Raw genomic sequence first — 17,275 nt, forward strand, 5'->3', positions numbered from 1 at the left:
TCTGGTTGCAGGAAGGAGCGCTGTTCTGTGCAGTCTGGGCGAGGACAACGAGGAGGAGAAGTGTATCTGGCTGCTTTCAGGGGAGAGGCAGAGAGGAGCCTGCAGTTCTCCAGGGGGGGGGGGGGAGAGGGGGATGCTCCTCTGCACCAGGCTGGCCGGCGCTGCATTGCGCTGGCGCCTGCCTCCCCGCCACCCCCGGCAGCTGAGCGGAGCCGCGGCGCCCGACCTGCGGGCGTTCATCGCCGGCAACACGGAGCCGGTGAGAGAGCACCTCACGCCGGAGATGAGCCTGAGACTGCTCACTCCCCGCTGCCGCTTCTGGAGCCAGCCGGCCCACCTGTGGCCCTTCAGCGATCCCTACTGGGCTATCTACTGGCCGGGGGGCCAGGCACTCTCCAGGTATCTGCCCTTCTCCACTCGCATGGACTCCTAACCACCCCACCCCCGACCAAACCAGTGCGTGTTAGGAGCTCCTGAGAATCACAGGATCCCCACAGTGTGGAAGCTGGCCATTCGGCCCATCCAATCCACACTGACCCTCCAAAGAGCAGCTCGCCCATCCCCAATCTCTGTAACCCTACATTTCTCATCACTAAACTGCCAAACTGACCTGAACATCCCTGAACACTATGGACAAATTAGAATCCCTACCGTGTGGAAACAGTCCCTTCGGCCCAACTAGTCCACACCAACCCTCCAGAGAGTAACCCACCCAAACCCATTCCCCAACATTTATCTCTGACTAATGCACCTAACCTACACATCCCGGAAAACCATAGGCAATTTCCCATGGCCAATCCACCCTAACCTGCACATGTTTGGATTGTGGGAGGAAACCCACACAGACATGGGGAGAATGTGCTAACTCCACACAGTTACCCAAGGCTGGAGTCAAACCTAGGTCCCTAGCTCTGTGAAGTAGCAGTGCTAACCACTGAGCCACCATGCCACAGAATCGTTGCCCTGTGCAGGAGGAGGCCATTCAGCCCACCGTGCCTTCACCTGTTCTGTTACTGCGTGCCCGTCTCCTGGCCTTTTCCCCACATGGATGCACAGTATTTCTATCCAAACAATCATCCAATGTGCATCAGTTAAACCTGCCTCCTCCACATTTCCAGGCAGTGCATTCCATAACCTAACTACTCCATGTGTGAAAACGTTTTTTCCTTGCATCAACCTTGCTTCTTTTGCACATCACTTTAAATCTGTGCCCTCTTGTGTTTTTTCTTTTGTGAGTGGGAACAACTATTCCCGATCAACTATATCCTCCTCACTCGTAATTTTGAAAACCCCCTATCAAATCTTTTCACTGACATCTCCTTTCCAAGGGGCATAGTCCCACATTCTTCAACCTGTCCTTGAAAGTGAAGTGTTCCGTCCCTGGAATTGTTTTTGTCAGGGATTGAAACATTGGAGCAAGCCATTTGGTATTAATTCCATCCTGTGCCACTACCTCTAGTCCTGAAGGTGGCGTTTACAGGTCTTTGAATGTTATCACATGACAGTCAGACAATGCACACAATGTTCCTGCCAACGAGATTTCACCCATCCACTACCCAAAATGATATTTATTCTAAAATTTGCAAAGTATATGTAAAGGTTTATCATGTCTGTGCCAGGTATCAAGCATCTACCTATTTTAATCCCATTTTCCAGCACTTGAACCAAGGCCTTGCAGTTAGTTATTTTAATCAACCTGTCGAGGCGTAGGGAGGTGCAGCATGGAAACAGACCCTCTGTTCCAACTCGTCTATGCTGACCAGATATTGTGAATTAATCACATGTTGAGACATGTTTGGGGAAGTGGGACGTGAACCTTGTAGCTGTGAGGTTTCAAGAGCTCTAAATACTTCTTACACATCTGGCAGGTTCCCAACTCTTCACCTTTTTTGGTACTTCCAGTACCCACCACCCTCGGAAGCAAATAAAATTCTTCAACCCCTGCTGCTCCTTAAAACTGTCCCATGGTTACTGACCCCTGCAGTAAGGGGAAACGTTTCTCCCTATCTGCCCAATCTATGCCCCATTTAACTGTTCAATTTCTTTCAACATAGAGCATTAGGTGCCTCACTGACCTTATCATGACAGGTTATATTTGAGTTCTACATTCACATTCTATGTCAAACATTCTCTAATGACTTGAGCTCTAGGGGTTTTATTCAGATTCCAGCACCTCCTTATACCCAACAGATTTTCTCCAAAATTCCATCAATTGTATCCTCTCTTAAAGCAGAAAGAAACTTTTTACTTCACCCCAACCGAGGTTAGGTAACTCAGCACAGTCTGGGAACGAGGTGGGGAATTTCAAGACACGGGGTCATATTTTTAAGGTGAGAGGAGAAAGACTTTTTAAAAAAGAACACATGGGGAATTTTTCTTTACACCGAGAATGGTTTGTGTGTGGAATGTACTTCAGAGGAAGTGGTGGGTACAGTTACAATGTTTAAATGACATTTGGATAAGTACATGAATAGGAAATGATTTGGAGATACCGGTGTTGGACTGGGGTGGACAAAGTTAAAAATCACACAACACCAGGTTATAGTCCAACAGGTTTAATTGGAAGCACTAGTTTTCAGAGCGTTGCTCCTTCATCAGGCGGTTGTGGAGTACACAATTTTAAGACACAGAATTTATAGCAAAAGTCTACAGTGTGATGTAACTGAAATTATAAATCGAAAAAACCTTGATTGTTTGTTAAGTCTCTCATCTGTTAGAGTGACAATGTTAGTTTCACTTCTTTCATATGTAAATCACAAAACTTTATTTTAACAAAAAGTTACATTCTCAGGCTAACTTTAACAATTGGTGTCAGCCAGATAATATGTTGAAGGTGTTAGCCCCCTGTGTGCTGTTGTCTGTGCCATAATGTTTAGATTGATTCTAATCTAAAAGATGAGTTAACAGAGTCTTATATGGATTCATGCAGTTTTTGAGCAAAGTACAATGTAGCTCTGCAAGTATAAATTCACCCCACAAATGTATATTTTTGTGTGTGTGTGTGTGTGTGTGTGTGCGCGCGTGCGCGCGCGCGTGTTTCTGGGGTGAGGGGTTGTGAGTGTCTGTGAGAGAGAATGTATATGTGTGTGTGTGAGTGTAAATGGGTCGAAGTCTGTGAAAGGGGGCATGTATAAGTGTGGGAGTCTGTGTGCGTGTCTGTGTATAGGAGTGCCTGTGTGTGTAGATATAGGAGTGTGTGTGTGTGTGTGTGTGTGTGTGTGTGTGTGTGTGTGTGTGTGTGTGTGTGTGTGTGTAGTGCAATGGTGGTCACCTGTAGTGTGACATGAACCCAAGGTCCCGGTTGAGGCCCTCCCTATGGGTACGGAACTTAGCTATCAGCCTCTGCTTGGCCACTTTTTGCTGCTATCTGACCAGAAGTTCACCTTGGAGGATGGTCACTCGAAGGTCCGAGGTGTTGAAGTTTTCTCTGACTGGGAGGGAACACTCCTATCTGTTGATTGTTGTGCGGTGCCCATTCATCAGTTGCCGTAGCCTCTGCTCAGCTTCACCAATGTACCACGCCTCAGGGCATCCTTGCCTGCAGCGTAGGTGATAGACAAGGTTGGCTGAGTCACATGAGTACCTGCCACGTACATGGTGGGAGGTGTCCCCATGCGTAAGGGTGGTGTCCATGTCCACACTCTGACACGTCTTGCAGCGCCTACCGTGACAGGGTTTTATGGAGTTGTCCTGAAAGCCGGGCAGCTTGCTACAAACAATGATCTGTTTGAGGTTTGGTGGTTGTTTAAAGGCGAGCAGTGGAGGTGTGGGGAAGGCCTTGGCGAGGTGCTCATCCTCTTTGATTATGTGTTGCAAACTGCAAAGAACATGGCGTAGATTTTTGGCTCCTGGGAAATACTGGACAATGAAGGGTACCCTGTCAGTTGCAACATGTGACTGTCTCCTGAGGAGGGCATTACAGTTCCTTGCTGTAGCACGTTGGAACTGGCAGTCGATGAGTTGAGCATTGTATCCCAATCTTATGAGGGCATCCTTGAGTACTTCCAAGTGCCCATCAGATTCCTCCTCATTTGAACACTCTCGTGTACGCATAGGGCTTGTCCATAGGGGATGGCAGTTTTAATATGTTTTGGCTGGAAGCTGAAGAAGTGTAGCATTGTGAGGTTGTCTGTGGGTTTGCGGTAGGGTGTGGTGTTGAGGTGTCCATCCTTGATGGAGATGCATTTGTCCAAGAATGAGACAGACAGTCGAGAGTAGACCATGATGAGTTTGATGGTGGGATGAAACTTGTTGATGTCACTGTGTAGTTTTATCAGTGACTCCTCGCCATGGGTCCAGAGGAAGCAAATGTCGTCAGTGTACCTGGTGTACAACGTTGGTTGGAGGTACTGCATAGAGAAGAAGTCTTGTTCAAGCCTATGCATGAAAATATTGGCATAGCGGGGTGGAAATTTGGTCCCCATGGCTGTTCCATGTGTCTGGACGAAGATCTGTTTGTCAAAGGTGAAGACGTTGTGATCGAGGATAAAGTGGATGAGTTGTAGGATGGTGTTTGGAGATTGGCAGTTGTTGGTGTAGAGTACTGAGGCTGTTGCTGTGATGCCATCATTGTGGGGGATACTGGTGTAGAGTACAGAAGCATCCATTGTGATGAGGAATGTTCCCGGTTTGATTGGTCTGTGGGTGCTGCGTTTCTGTAAGAAATTCGTAGTGTCATGACAGAAGCTGGAGATCCCCTGTACAATAGGTTTCTGGATGCCTTCCACATAGCCAGAGAGATTCTCACATAGAGTCCCATTGCCTGATACGATGGAGCGTCCTGGTTTATTGGCTTTCTGTACCTTTGGAAGGCAGTAGAAGTTGCCTACGCAAGAAGTACAAGGGATGAGGGTGCGTAGGGAACTCTGGAGGACTGGATCCAAAGCCCTGATCAATGTGTTTAGTTCCCGGGTGTGCTGATCAGCCAGTGGTTGCCTGGAGTGTTCCTGGTTGTTCAGTTGTCAGTACACTTCCTTCCATTAATCTGTTTTGTCCTGAATGATGATGGCTCCTCCTTTGTTTGCTGGTTTGATGACAATGTGATTGGTTTTGAGAGCCTGGATGGCATTGCGTTGTGAACGGGTGATGTTTTAGTCTACCTTGTTGATGAACTTGGCATTTATATATTTCCTGACTGTTTGACCACGCATATCAAGTCCAGGGCAATGGCCCTCTGGTGGGGTCAAAGTTGACACCTTCTTTGGTCGCTTCTCTGCGATCCCTGTGATGACTATTCTGGTTCGTCAGTGGGCTCGTTGGGATCACTGCTGGCACCTTGAAAAAATTCCCGGAGTCTCATTCATCTGATACGTCTGAATAGGAAAGGTTTGGAGGGACATGGGCCAAGCACAGGCAGTGGGTCTAGTTTGATTTGGGATTGACTCTTTGTACCGAAGGGTCTGTTTTTGTGCTGTATAATTCTATAACTAAACCCGGGCTATATTTTGTTTTATAAAGTCAAGTGTGAAACATCTTGCACACTTAACGGCACAATTTAAGTACAGGTGATGTTGTAGAAATCTCTCCTGCACTGATGGTTTGGCAGGATTGTCCAATCAGCCACTTGAAGCATCCTTGACATCCCCAAGAACTACCCAGATGGCGAGATGCTGAGAAAAAGTGTTGTGCCAAACATTACGGTTAACTGTGCATAAATGCTGCATGCTAAACCCAAGTTCTCCCTGATGAATGAATATAGTCAACTTGCATGTAATCTGGGAGAAAGTGAGGACTGCAGATGCTGAAGACCAGAGTTGAAAAATGTGGTGCTGGAAACACAAAGCAGGCCAGGCAGCATCCGAGGAGCAGGAGAATCTGTGCTAACAATTTATTTGCTTTTAAGAGATGTAAGAGTATTGAGTACAGGAGTTGGGAGGCCATGTTGCGGCTGTACAGGACATTGATTAGGCCACTTTTGGAATATTGTGTGCAGTTCTGGTCTCCCTGCTTATAGGAAGGATGTTGTGAAATTTGAAAGGGTTCAGAAAAGATTGAAAAGGATGTAGCCAGGGTTGGAGGGTTTGAGCTGTTGGGAGAGGCTGAATAGGTTGGGCCTGTTTTTCCTGGAGCGTTGAAGGCTGAGGGGTGACCTGATAGAGGTTTATAAAATCCTGAGTAGCGTGGATAGGTTAAATTGACAAGATCTTTTCCCCGAGATGGGGGAGTCCAGAAGTAGAAGGCATAGATTTAGGGTGAGAGGGGAAAAATTTTAAAGGGACCTATGGAGCAACAATTTTCACACAGAAGGTGGTGCGTGTGTGGAATGAGCTGCCAGAGGAAGTGGTGGAGGCTGGTATAATTACATTTAAAAGGCATCTGGATGGGTACATGATTACGAAGGGTTTAGACGGATATGGCCCAAGTGCTGGCAAATGGGACTAGATTAGTTTAGGATTCCTGGCCAGCTTGGACATGTTGGACTGAAGGGTTTATTTCTGTGCTGTGCATCTCTATGACTCTATGTGGCCCTCTACAGGTCACTTTTAGTGAAAGATTGAAAATGCCATTAAAATACATCACCTATCATCACGTGCCCATTGCCTTCATAAATATAAGGATTATCTCTCTCCTTCCCAAAACCAAATTAAAACAACATTGGATCAGATCTTCAGAGCTCCCAATAACTGAAGACTGAAAGTACCCCCAAAGATAGGCAGCAGAACACCTCTATATTAGGCAACTCTGCGGAAACTTCCCCACAAGACTGATAGTACCACTTCAGTAAGTTATAGTCCTGAGGCCAACTGCTCCCTTCCCCATGGAACTGAATTTGTTTAAATGTCAATGTTGGAGCCACTTTGATGAAACAAGTTTAACAATTAGATCCCGATTATTGGAATTTGTATGTAATTTACGTGGTAATTTACATCAATGAATGCCTTCGCCATTTGACTTAATGTGTTAATTGACTTAATAAAGTACAATACCAGAAAGAACATGGGAAAACCATCAGCTCGAATATTCCTTCCAATACACACCATCCTAAAATGGACATATTATCTATTCTGTCAGCCTCAATTAGTCAGTATCCTGGGATTCCTTATCTAATGCCATATCTGGAATATCTTCATCAGAAGGACGATATCAGATTCAAGAAAAGGGTTTACTCATGCCTTGTAATGAATGGGAAATGATTGTCAATTAACACTATCCTTGTCAGTCTCTCCATTAACCTGATTCTTTTAAAAAAATACTTGAATCCCCATCTTACATTTTTATTCTTGCACCATCCAGTTCTCCACTGTTGTCTTTAATCACCAAATTTAATCAGCATTTTATTGCTCAAAATGCTCTTTCCAGACCCATCCTGAAAGGACACGCCTATGAATTTACCACAGTACTTTTTTCAGTTTGCAAGATATATCTTTGATCTGTCACACTGTTGTGTGCCTCCTATACGTATACTTCCTGCAGCATTATCCCTGTCAAACCTGATTGATAATAACCCGCGATATACAAAGAGAGTTGTATTCAAGCAATACCTTGGGAGATTTGCTCATATAAAGATTAATACCCAGCATCCAACATCTTGCTTTATTTAAATCCCAGTGACAACGTTAGATATAAAATATTCATTGACTTAAACTCAGCAGTCAATTTGATATATTGGGCAATAATTTGTAAAATAAATATATCTGGATCACATTGCTCCTTGATGACAAACTTTGTTCGTTTGAATGATTTTGTGTCAACCCATCTCTTTCAGTTTTCAGAACTCTTCAATTATGTTTTTAATGTCCCCTTTAAAACCACTCATTTCCTTGGCATCGACCTCTCATTATACAGCTCTGTAAGTACATAAAACATAGAACAGTACAGCACAGTACAGGCCCTTGGCCCTCAATGTTGTGCTGACGTTTTATCCTATCTAAGATCAGACTAACCTACATACCCTTCATTTTACTAACTTCCATGTGCCTGTCCAAGTGTAGTTTAAATGTCCCTAATGTATCTGACTCTACTACCATTGCTGGCAGTGCATTCCACGCACCCATCACTCTCTGTGTAAAGAACCTACCTCTGACATCTCCCCTAAACCTTCCTCCAGCCACCTTAAAATTATGCCCCTTTGTGATAGCCATTTCCACCCTGGGAAAAAGTCTCTGACTATCCATTCTATCTATGTATCTCATCATCTTGTACACCTCTATCAAGTCACCTCACATCCTTCTTCGCTCCGATGAGAAAAGCCCTAGCTCCCAAAACCTTCATAAGCCATACCCTCCAGTCCGGACAGCATCTTGGTAAATCCTCCTCTGCACCCTCTCTAAAGCTTCCCCATCCTTCCTATAATGAGGCAACAAGAACTGAACACAATATTCCAATCGCGGTCTAACCAGGGATTTATAGAGGTGTAGTATAACCTCGCGGCTCTTAAACTCAATCCCCCTGCTAATGAAAACCAACACACCATTTGCCTTCTTAACAACTCTATCAACTTGGGTGGCAGCTTTGAGAGATCAATGGACATGGATCCAAAGATCCCTCTGTTCCTCCACACTGCCAAGAATCCTGCCTTTAATCCTGTAATCTGAATTCAAATTCTACCTTCCAAAACGAATCACTTCACACTTTTTCAGGTTGAACTCCATCTGCCACTTATCAGCCCAGCTCTGCATCCTGTCAATGTCCCATTGCAACCTACAACAGCCCTCCACACTATCCACCACTCCACCAATCTTGGTGTCATCAGCAAACTTACGAACCCACCCTTCCACTTCCTCACCAAGTCATTTGTAAAAATCACAAAGTGAGTATGTTTATGCTACAAACAGTTTACGAAACTCACAGATTAAATGGCAGTGAGTAAAGGAAGGAAGATTTGCACTTAAAAATAATGATGTCAGGACGTTCCAAATATGTAACAAATTGCTGAGAAACTCCACAGGGCTGGCAGTATTTGCGGTTTGAGATGAGTGACCCATCTTCAGGACAAATAGTAGCAAGGAAAGGGTGGTATTTATGCTGATGACAGGGAATGAGGGGCAAAGGAGTGAACAGATAGGTGGAAATGGAGAGGGAGAGATTGACGGACAGATAATGGGAAGCCGGGAAAGAGTAAAGCTGAAAATCTGGGACAATGACTAGGTGAAAATGGGTTTAGCTGTGATGACAGGGCTAGGGATATGTCATGAAAGGGGGCATTCAGGCACTAAATTTATGGAACTCGATGTTAAGAGCTGAAGGCTGCAGGGTCCCCAAGTGGAAAATGAGATGCTGTTCTTCCAGCTTGTGCTGAGCCTCCCTGGAGCTCTGCAGTAAGCCCAGGACAGAGATGGTGGCCAAGGAACACAGTGGTATTTCAAAGTGTCAGCTAACTGGAAGCTCAGACTCACTACTCTGACGATACCATCGTATTGAAGCTCCCACAGCAAGCAAAGAAATCTGTTATGTCTCTTTTAATATGGTTGAGAAAAAAGAACAGACTTGTGTTTCTTTTGGTGACTTCTATAACCAAGGGCTGTCCTAAAGGACTTTTACAGTAAATGAAGCACTGTGGAAGCAGAGTCACTGTGGGAAACAGAGTGACCAAGGTTCACATTGCAAACTCCCACAAACAATACACTACGGATCAGGTAATCTGTTTTGTAGTGTTAATTGAGGGGGTAAATATTGACCAGGAGACTGGGGATAGCTTCCCTACAACTGTTCAGATTGTGGGTCTTTTACATTTACCTGAAATCAAAATCAGTTCAATTGTAAAACATCACCACTGTCAGTGCAGCACTCCTTTAGTATTGCACTGGAAACGATCACCTCAACTTTATACTCAAGCTGTGGAGTGGAGCTTGAGCTTACAACCTTCTGATTTGCATTATTGTTGATAGGATAACTATTGCCTTGGAGACTGGGAGCTCCCTGCTCTTAGATCTGTGCCATGGATATTGTTTTATGTTTAACTGAGAGGTCTGCCAGGTCTTCAGTTAAATGCCTCCTTCAAGTGCAGGATTCTTGGAATATTGCGTGCAATTCTGGTCTCCTTCTCATTGGAAAGATGTCGTGAAACCTGAAAGGGTTCAGAAAAGATTCACAAGGATGTTGCCAGGGTTGGATGATCTGAGCTAAAGGGAGAGGCTGAATAGGTTGGGGCTGTTTTCCCTGGAGGGGCAGAGGCTGAGGGCTGGCCTTATTGAGGTTTACACAATTGTGAAGGGCATGGCTAGGATAAATAGGCAAAGTCTTTTCCCTGGCTTGGGGGAGTCCAGAAAAAGAGGGCATAGGTTTAGGGTGAGAGGGGAAACATATAAAAGAGATCTAAGGGGCAATTTTTTCGCTCAGAGGATGGTACGTGTATGGAATGAGCTGCCAGAGGACGTGGTGGAGGCTGGTACAAATGCAACACTTAAGAGGCATTTGGATGGGTATATGAATAGGAAGAATTTGGAGGGATATGGGCCGGGTGCTGGCAGGTGGGACTAGATTGGGTTGGGATATCTGGTCGGCATGGATGGGTTGGACTGAAGGGTCGGTTTCTGTGCTGTACATCTCTATGACTCCACTGGTCCCAGCCTGTCCGTAGGATGTCATCATAGATTTGAGTTCGAATCTCAAAAACATGATGTGGGCCCAGGAGCTTCTGATTCAAGAACAAGAGTGTGACCATTGAGCCAAGGCTGCTTCGGAGTGAATATAACATTTCAGCACTTTGTCAGTGATCAGTGAACCTCAGGTTATACATTATAAATAGTGACCTCATAAAGCCATAGGCAGCTGTAGATGATGTACCTAAAGTCAAATCCAGCAGTGGAAAAGGAGAGGAAGGAAAGGGCAGAATTGTTTTGTGATGATGCAGTGCTCCAAGGAGCCCGAAGCATCCAAACTCATTTGCTCTAAACATTGTTCCTAGATACCTCCTGGATTTCCCTGCGGTCACCAGGTCAAAGAGGGTGTTGGACGTGGGAAGTGGCTGTGGTGCCTCTGCCATTGCAGCTTCCATGAGTGGAGCATCACACGTTCTTGCCAATGACATTGATCCAGGTAAGAAGCAACAGACTGAAATCTATGTTGCAAATCTGTCATTGTAAATGATAACAGTGCATGGAAATGGCAGATGGAAAACACTGTGGGAAAGTATGAGGTTATGCACTTTGGTAGGAAGAGTAGAGGTGTAGACTATATTCTAAATGGAGAAAGGCTTCTGAAATCTGAAGCACAAGGGGACATGAGAGCCCCAGTTCAAGATTTTCTTGAGGTTACTATGCAGATTCAGTTGGTTGGTAGGAAGGCAAATGCAATGTTAGCATTCATTTCAGAAGGGCTAGAATACAAGAGCAGGGATGTACCGCTGAGGCTGGGTATGTTTCTGGTCTGAGCAGTTTTGTGCCCCATATCTAAGGAATGATGCCCTGGTGTTGGAGGGGATGCAGAGCAGGTTTACAAGAATGATCCTGTGGATGAAGAGCTTGTCACATGAGGAGCAATTGATGATTCTGGGTCTGTACTCGATGGAACTTAGAGGGATACGGGGGGGATCTTACTGAAACTTACCAAATACTGAGAGGCTTGGATAGAGTGGACAGGGAGAAGATGTTCCTGCTAGTAGGAGAGACTAGGACCCGAGAGCAGAGCGTCAGACTGAAGAGACAACCCTTTAAAACTGAGATGAGGAGAAATTTCTTCAGCGGGAGGGTGGTTAATATATGAAACTCATTGCCACAGAAGGCAGTGGAGGCCAAGTCATTGTGTCACAGAGATAGTGTCGTGGAGAAAATGTAGAGAATCATCAGGAGAGAGTTCTTCAAGAAGTAGATCTTTTATTTGCAAACAAAAACCATGACAACCAGAAAGCGAATTCATGATTGCCCCTGAACGTCAGAGTCCGTGGCTCTTTATACCTTTTTGTTATCATGTTTCTGTTAGCTTATCAGCATGCCCCACTGTGTTAGTCAGAATTCTCTCTCTCCAGATATATCATGAACCAATAATGTTAGTTCCTGTTTTCTCTCTACTTCTGTCACGGTGGTTTTGTCCAACATTCTACTGAATATTAATCTAATGTCATGACTAGATATTTTACTAACCCATCTACCACAATGGGCTTCTGTCCCAGGCTGACCCTGCTAATGACTGATTAGATATTTATTGTCATGTCCTAAATATTTATTGTCCCCGGCCTGTCACAACCTGCCATGATGGAATTTAGCAGATGAGGCTGACTTTACTAATTGTTGTTTTCTCAGCGTGCCACAGTGACCTTTCAGCCCCAGTCTGACTCTGCTAGTTAGTGTATCAGCATTCCACTATTCTTACCTCATCCTGCCACAGTGACCTTTTCACTAGTGTAACAATTCCACAGTCCCCTTGTAACAGATCGCCAGTGATCCTCATGCTTTAACTCTTCCCATGCTTTCATGCTCTTTATTTTCCATAACAGATAGGTTCTTGGTTAACAAGGGGGATTAAGGGTTAACAGGACAAGACAGGACAATGGGGTTGAGAAACGTCTCAGCCATGATCAAATAGTGGAGTGGACTGAACGGACCAACTCTGTTCCTCGATCTTATTGTTTAATCGTAATGGAGAGTGGGCAGGAAAGTGCAGTTGAGGCAGAGGTGAGATCAACAATAACAGTATAGTGTGGCCGAGCAGGCTTGAGGGACTAACTCACCTACTCCAGCTCTTAATTCTTATGTTCTTGCATTCTCTTGTGGTGCAGTGATGGTGTCCCTCCCTCTGGACCAGAAATCGTAGGTTCAAGTCCCACCTGTCCCAGAGATCATACAGTCATACAACACAGAAACACATCCTCTGGTCCAACTCGTTCATGCTGATCATCATCCCAAACTAGACTAGTCCCACTCGCCTGCGTTTGGTCCATATCCATCTAAATTGTTTCTCTTCATGTACCTGTCCAAATATCTTTTAAGTGCAGTAACCATACCTACATCCACCATTTCCTCTGGCAGTTCATTCCACATATGAACCACCCTCTGTTTGAAAACGTCCCTTTAAATCTTTCTCCTTTCATCTTTAAAATATGCCCCCTAGTTTTGAACTCCCCAACCCTAGGGAAAATACATGTACTATTCACCTTATCTATACCCCTCATGATTTTAGAAACCTCAGTAAGGTCACTCCTCAACTTCCTACATTCCAGGAGAAAAAGTCCCAGCCTAAACAGCCTCTCCTTATTACTCAAACCCTCAAGTCCTAGCAACACCCTGATAAATCTTTTTTGAATGCTCTCCAAAGCAGGGTGACCAGAACTGTACACAGTACTCCAAAAGTGACCTCACCAACGTCTTGTACAACTTCAATGTGACCTCTCAACATTTATACTCATTAGTGTGAGCAATGAAGGCAAGTGTGCTTAACGCCTTCTTAGCCATCCTGTGATAGCACTTTCAGACAATTATGTACCTGAACCCCTAGGTCTCTCTGCTCAACAATACTATCCAGGGCCCTACCATTAACTGTATATGCCCTGCCCTTGTTTGTATACTTCGTATTTATCCAAATAAAACTCAATCTGCCGCTCCTTAGCTCATTGGCCCAATTGATGAAGATCCCTTTGTAATTTAGATGACCTTGTTCCTTGTCGGCTGTACCACCAAGTTAAGTGTATCTGCAAACATACTAACCATGTGTCCTAAATTCTCATTCAAATCATTTGTAAGAATGACAAAGTGGGCGCAGCACCGATCCCTGCAGAACACTGCTAGTCACATGCCTCTAGTCTGAAAAACAGCTCTCCACCACCACCTTAAGTCTCCTCATGCCCGAAACGTCAATTCTCCTGCTCCTTGGACGCTGCCTGACCTGCTGCGCTTTTCCAGCAACACATTTTCAGCTCTGATCTCCAGCATCTGCAGTCCTCACTTTCTCCTCTCCTACTGCCAAGCCAATTTTGTATCTAATTAGCAAGCTCCAATTAGCACATGAATCCAATTAGCACTTGTATCAAAACAAGTGTTGATTAAAAGAGCTATAAAGGAACTAGGGCAAAGTTGAGCAAATTGCATTCAGGTACAGGTCAACTGTAAATAAAATGATAAGTGGAATAAGCTGGAGTTACTGAATTCCTGTTCTAAATTCCTAAATCTTGTTAGGTGTGAGTTTACTAATACCAACTAATTCAATGTACTGCTGTCAAATCATTACAGTTGCCCTGATCTGTGAGCCTTAGCACTATTGTGGGCATCATTTTCAAGCCCTATACTGTGGCCTAGTAATACATATCAGGAGTCTTGGGATTGTTTTTACTCCCTTTCCCAAGCTCAGGAATGCAATAGATAATTATTGGGAATTGTTTTCACATTTGAAATAATCTAACTTGATACGGATCAGAAATTGAACCCAATTGTTCTAACAGTTCGAAGCATTTCTCTTTTGTGTGGCAATCAGTGTTGAAGGCTTTTAAAATTACAGCATTAAACAAACTGATAATAAAGACTGCACTCACTCTCTTAGCTTCACGAATCAAAGCAAATGTGGGTGTAACACGGTTGGGAGTCATTGGAAATAAAACAATTCTCTATTAATAGTAACATGAGGAGACTGCAATCGCAGCAGGAGACAGCATGCCATAAAACACAAGGCAGGCAGTTATGTGAATATGATGCCATTTAGGTGAGGAATTGGAAACAGAAAACAAAAATGACAATTACATTCTTGGCAGGATTCCAAAAACAGTTTTCAAATAACTTAGATTCTTAACTCAGAAGCAAAATGAGTCTGTGCTGTTTCATTTGCAGAGTGACTGCAGGGTTCCTGTAGTGTTTGAAGTGAGATGGTTTGTGTTTTTAAAATATCTGGACTAGGTATGTAAGGAAGATGAGGAATCTGAATATCGTCTAGTGCCTGCCAGAGTTCCCATACCCTCTGTCATCAATATGTGGGATATAGGTAAAGTAGTGTTCATTCTGCAATTATAATTACTTATCCAAAGTAAATGAACTCTCACCAGTGTGTAATTGTTTCAGCCAAGAGCTGAGTCAACAAGAATGGAAACTATGTGGAGGAAATGCATAATTGTTTGTTGTCTTAGGTAAAACTGTATGCAAGAATGAAATGGGACTGCAAAACAATGGTAGATATTACAGGTGACTAGATAAGGTGCTGTGAGGAGAGGCAGTTAAGCTAGATACGCCTGTACAAACAGTAGGTATAAATATCTGCTTCCCACTTTTACAGAAACACAGGAACAAACCCCAATTAAAAGGGTCTTAACGATAAGATGATGTGAGGGAAGGCACAGATGGAGGGAGTAGGTAATGGTAAGGAAAGGATATGCCTAACAATGACCCACAGCAGGATGAGGTCAAACGGCCTTGAGAGGCCAGGAATAAGCATTTTGTCACAGATAAGGCCAGATAAGGCAAGAGATAAACAGGAGTAATGGGTACCGGTCTTAGGGAAGTGGAGGATGTAAACAGGGGAGGAGCAATGAAATAAAAAAAATAGAAACCAAATTATATAAATATCGAGTATTCGTTGAATTCGGTGTGTGTGTCCCTTGCCTTGTAGACAGTGGACATCACACCCTCTTGCAAGAGTAAAATAAAGGACACTACTGATTCAGATTTTGTCTCGGACTGAAATTATTGAAGTGTGTGAGCTTAGTTTCTCACAAATAGACCATGCCTCGAACAAAAAGCACAAACTTCATTAAAACTTAAACTAATTCTTTACAAGTATCTTTACATGAAATATGGGAGTAGTTTGTTACTGGGGTAGTTTGTTACTGGGGTTACTAACCTGTGGTCTTAGTTTGCAAGTCGACCCCGTACCAAGTCTAACGGCTGAAAAATTCAGAAGTCACATGACAATAGGTTTATTTGAAATCGCAAGCATTTGGAGCACTGCTCCTTCGTCAGGACTATAACCTGCTGTCATGTGACTTATGACTTTGTCCATCCCAGTCCAGCACCAGCATCTTTCACATCACGACAACTGACAGAGGTGGGTGAACAGCTCCATTCTTGTTTCCTATATTCATTCATGAGAAGTGAGTGTCACTAGCGAGGCCAGCATTTGTTACCCATCCCTAAGTACCCTTGAACTCAGTGGCTTGCTGGGCCATTTCAGAGGGCAGTTATGAATCAGTCACATTGATGTGGGTCTGGAGTCACATGTAGGCCAGAATAGGTGAGGATGACTAATCTCCATCTCTAAAGGATATAAGCAAACCAGAAGGGTTTTTACAGCAACCCATGGTGGTATCATGGTCATGTTTGTATTCAAATTTATTAACTGAGTTTACATTCCACTTGCTTCTGTGATTGCATTTGAACCCATGTCCCAGATCACTAGCCTTTTGAATTACTAGTACCGTGGTGTCAGCACCTCCTGTGGTGTCCACATCATATTGCTCTGATTCTCTCAGCCCCCAACTCTTTTGCCAATGAATATCTACTGTCTGGATTTATCAGAATTGCCATTTGGGTGATGTATGGAGGTGGCATTCATCCTTTTGGAAACTCACTCATTAGAACTCTAGCTCAGATTATCCTTCTTTAGGGAGATATTGGTGACCCTGTTGCTCGAACTGAACAGGAGCTAACTGCAAACACTAAGGAACCAGTTTTAAGAAAATAAAGTCAATTCCAGATCAAGATGTTAAATGCAAGGACAAAGTCCTGACATCACAGCAGCCATCCAAAGTGTGGGTGCACCCCTACAGAGGTTGTTTACTCCAAGAATCCCTACAATGTGGACATGATTTTATAAACCTCCATTCAGCCCATCAACACTCCAGCCAGTGTCCCACTCAGATCCTATAACTCTGTACATCCCACGGCCAATCCACCCAACCTACATACCTTTGGAATGTGGGAGGAAACCAGAGTGGCTGAGGAAATCCACGCAGACATGGAGAAAACCAGCAAACTCCACACAGGCAGTCACCCTAGGATGGAAACGAACCGAGATCCCTGGCACTGTGAGACAGCAGTGTTAATCACTGAGCCACCGTGCCACCTCTGACTGAGGGTAGGCGTTAGAATCTTCACTGACAATCTTCTCCCAGTATCTTAGTGTTGACATCAAGCAGCTTTGAATGCCTCTTTTCCTATAGAGATTTTTCTTGACTGTGATTAGCAGGACCTTGAGCATATCCTTCCTTTTTCTGCATCTCAAAGATGCCATCTCCTCGGGGATATCCATATTGTGAAAAATACACTTACCCCACCTTAACTCATCCTTCCACAGCTTTTCTCGAGCTCTCCCCCATTGCTTCCAGCAGCTTTCCAAATGGTTGTTGATGGTTCAGCTATAACATCATAGACTCAGACAGCAAAGAAACAGGCCCTTCGCATATAGAGAGAGGCTGAACAGG

General features: G+C 44.2%; 1 protein-coding gene across 1 annotated transcript in view; it reads left to right on the plus strand.

Moving 5' to 3' along the window:
• The window catches only part of etfbkmt (electron transfer flavoprotein subunit beta lysine methyltransferase), a 27,637-nt gene continuing 10,362 nt past the window's right edge, over positions 1 to 17,275 (plus strand). The window contains exons 1-2 of the mRNA XM_060839506.1: positions 1 to 399; positions 10,847 to 10,977. Of these exons, the coding sequence (XP_060695489.1) occupies positions 134 to 399; positions 10,847 to 10,977 (397 nt within the window). The 5' untranslated portion in view covers positions 1 to 133. The remainder of the gene's footprint in view (positions 400 to 10,846; positions 10,978 to 17,275) is intronic.

The sequence above is a fragment of the Hemiscyllium ocellatum genome, chromosome 19, assembly GCF_020745735.1.
Source record: "Hemiscyllium ocellatum isolate sHemOce1 chromosome 19, sHemOce1.pat.X.cur, whole genome shotgun sequence".
Lineage (NCBI taxonomy): Eukaryota > Metazoa > Chordata > Chondrichthyes > Orectolobiformes > Hemiscylliidae > Hemiscyllium > Hemiscyllium ocellatum.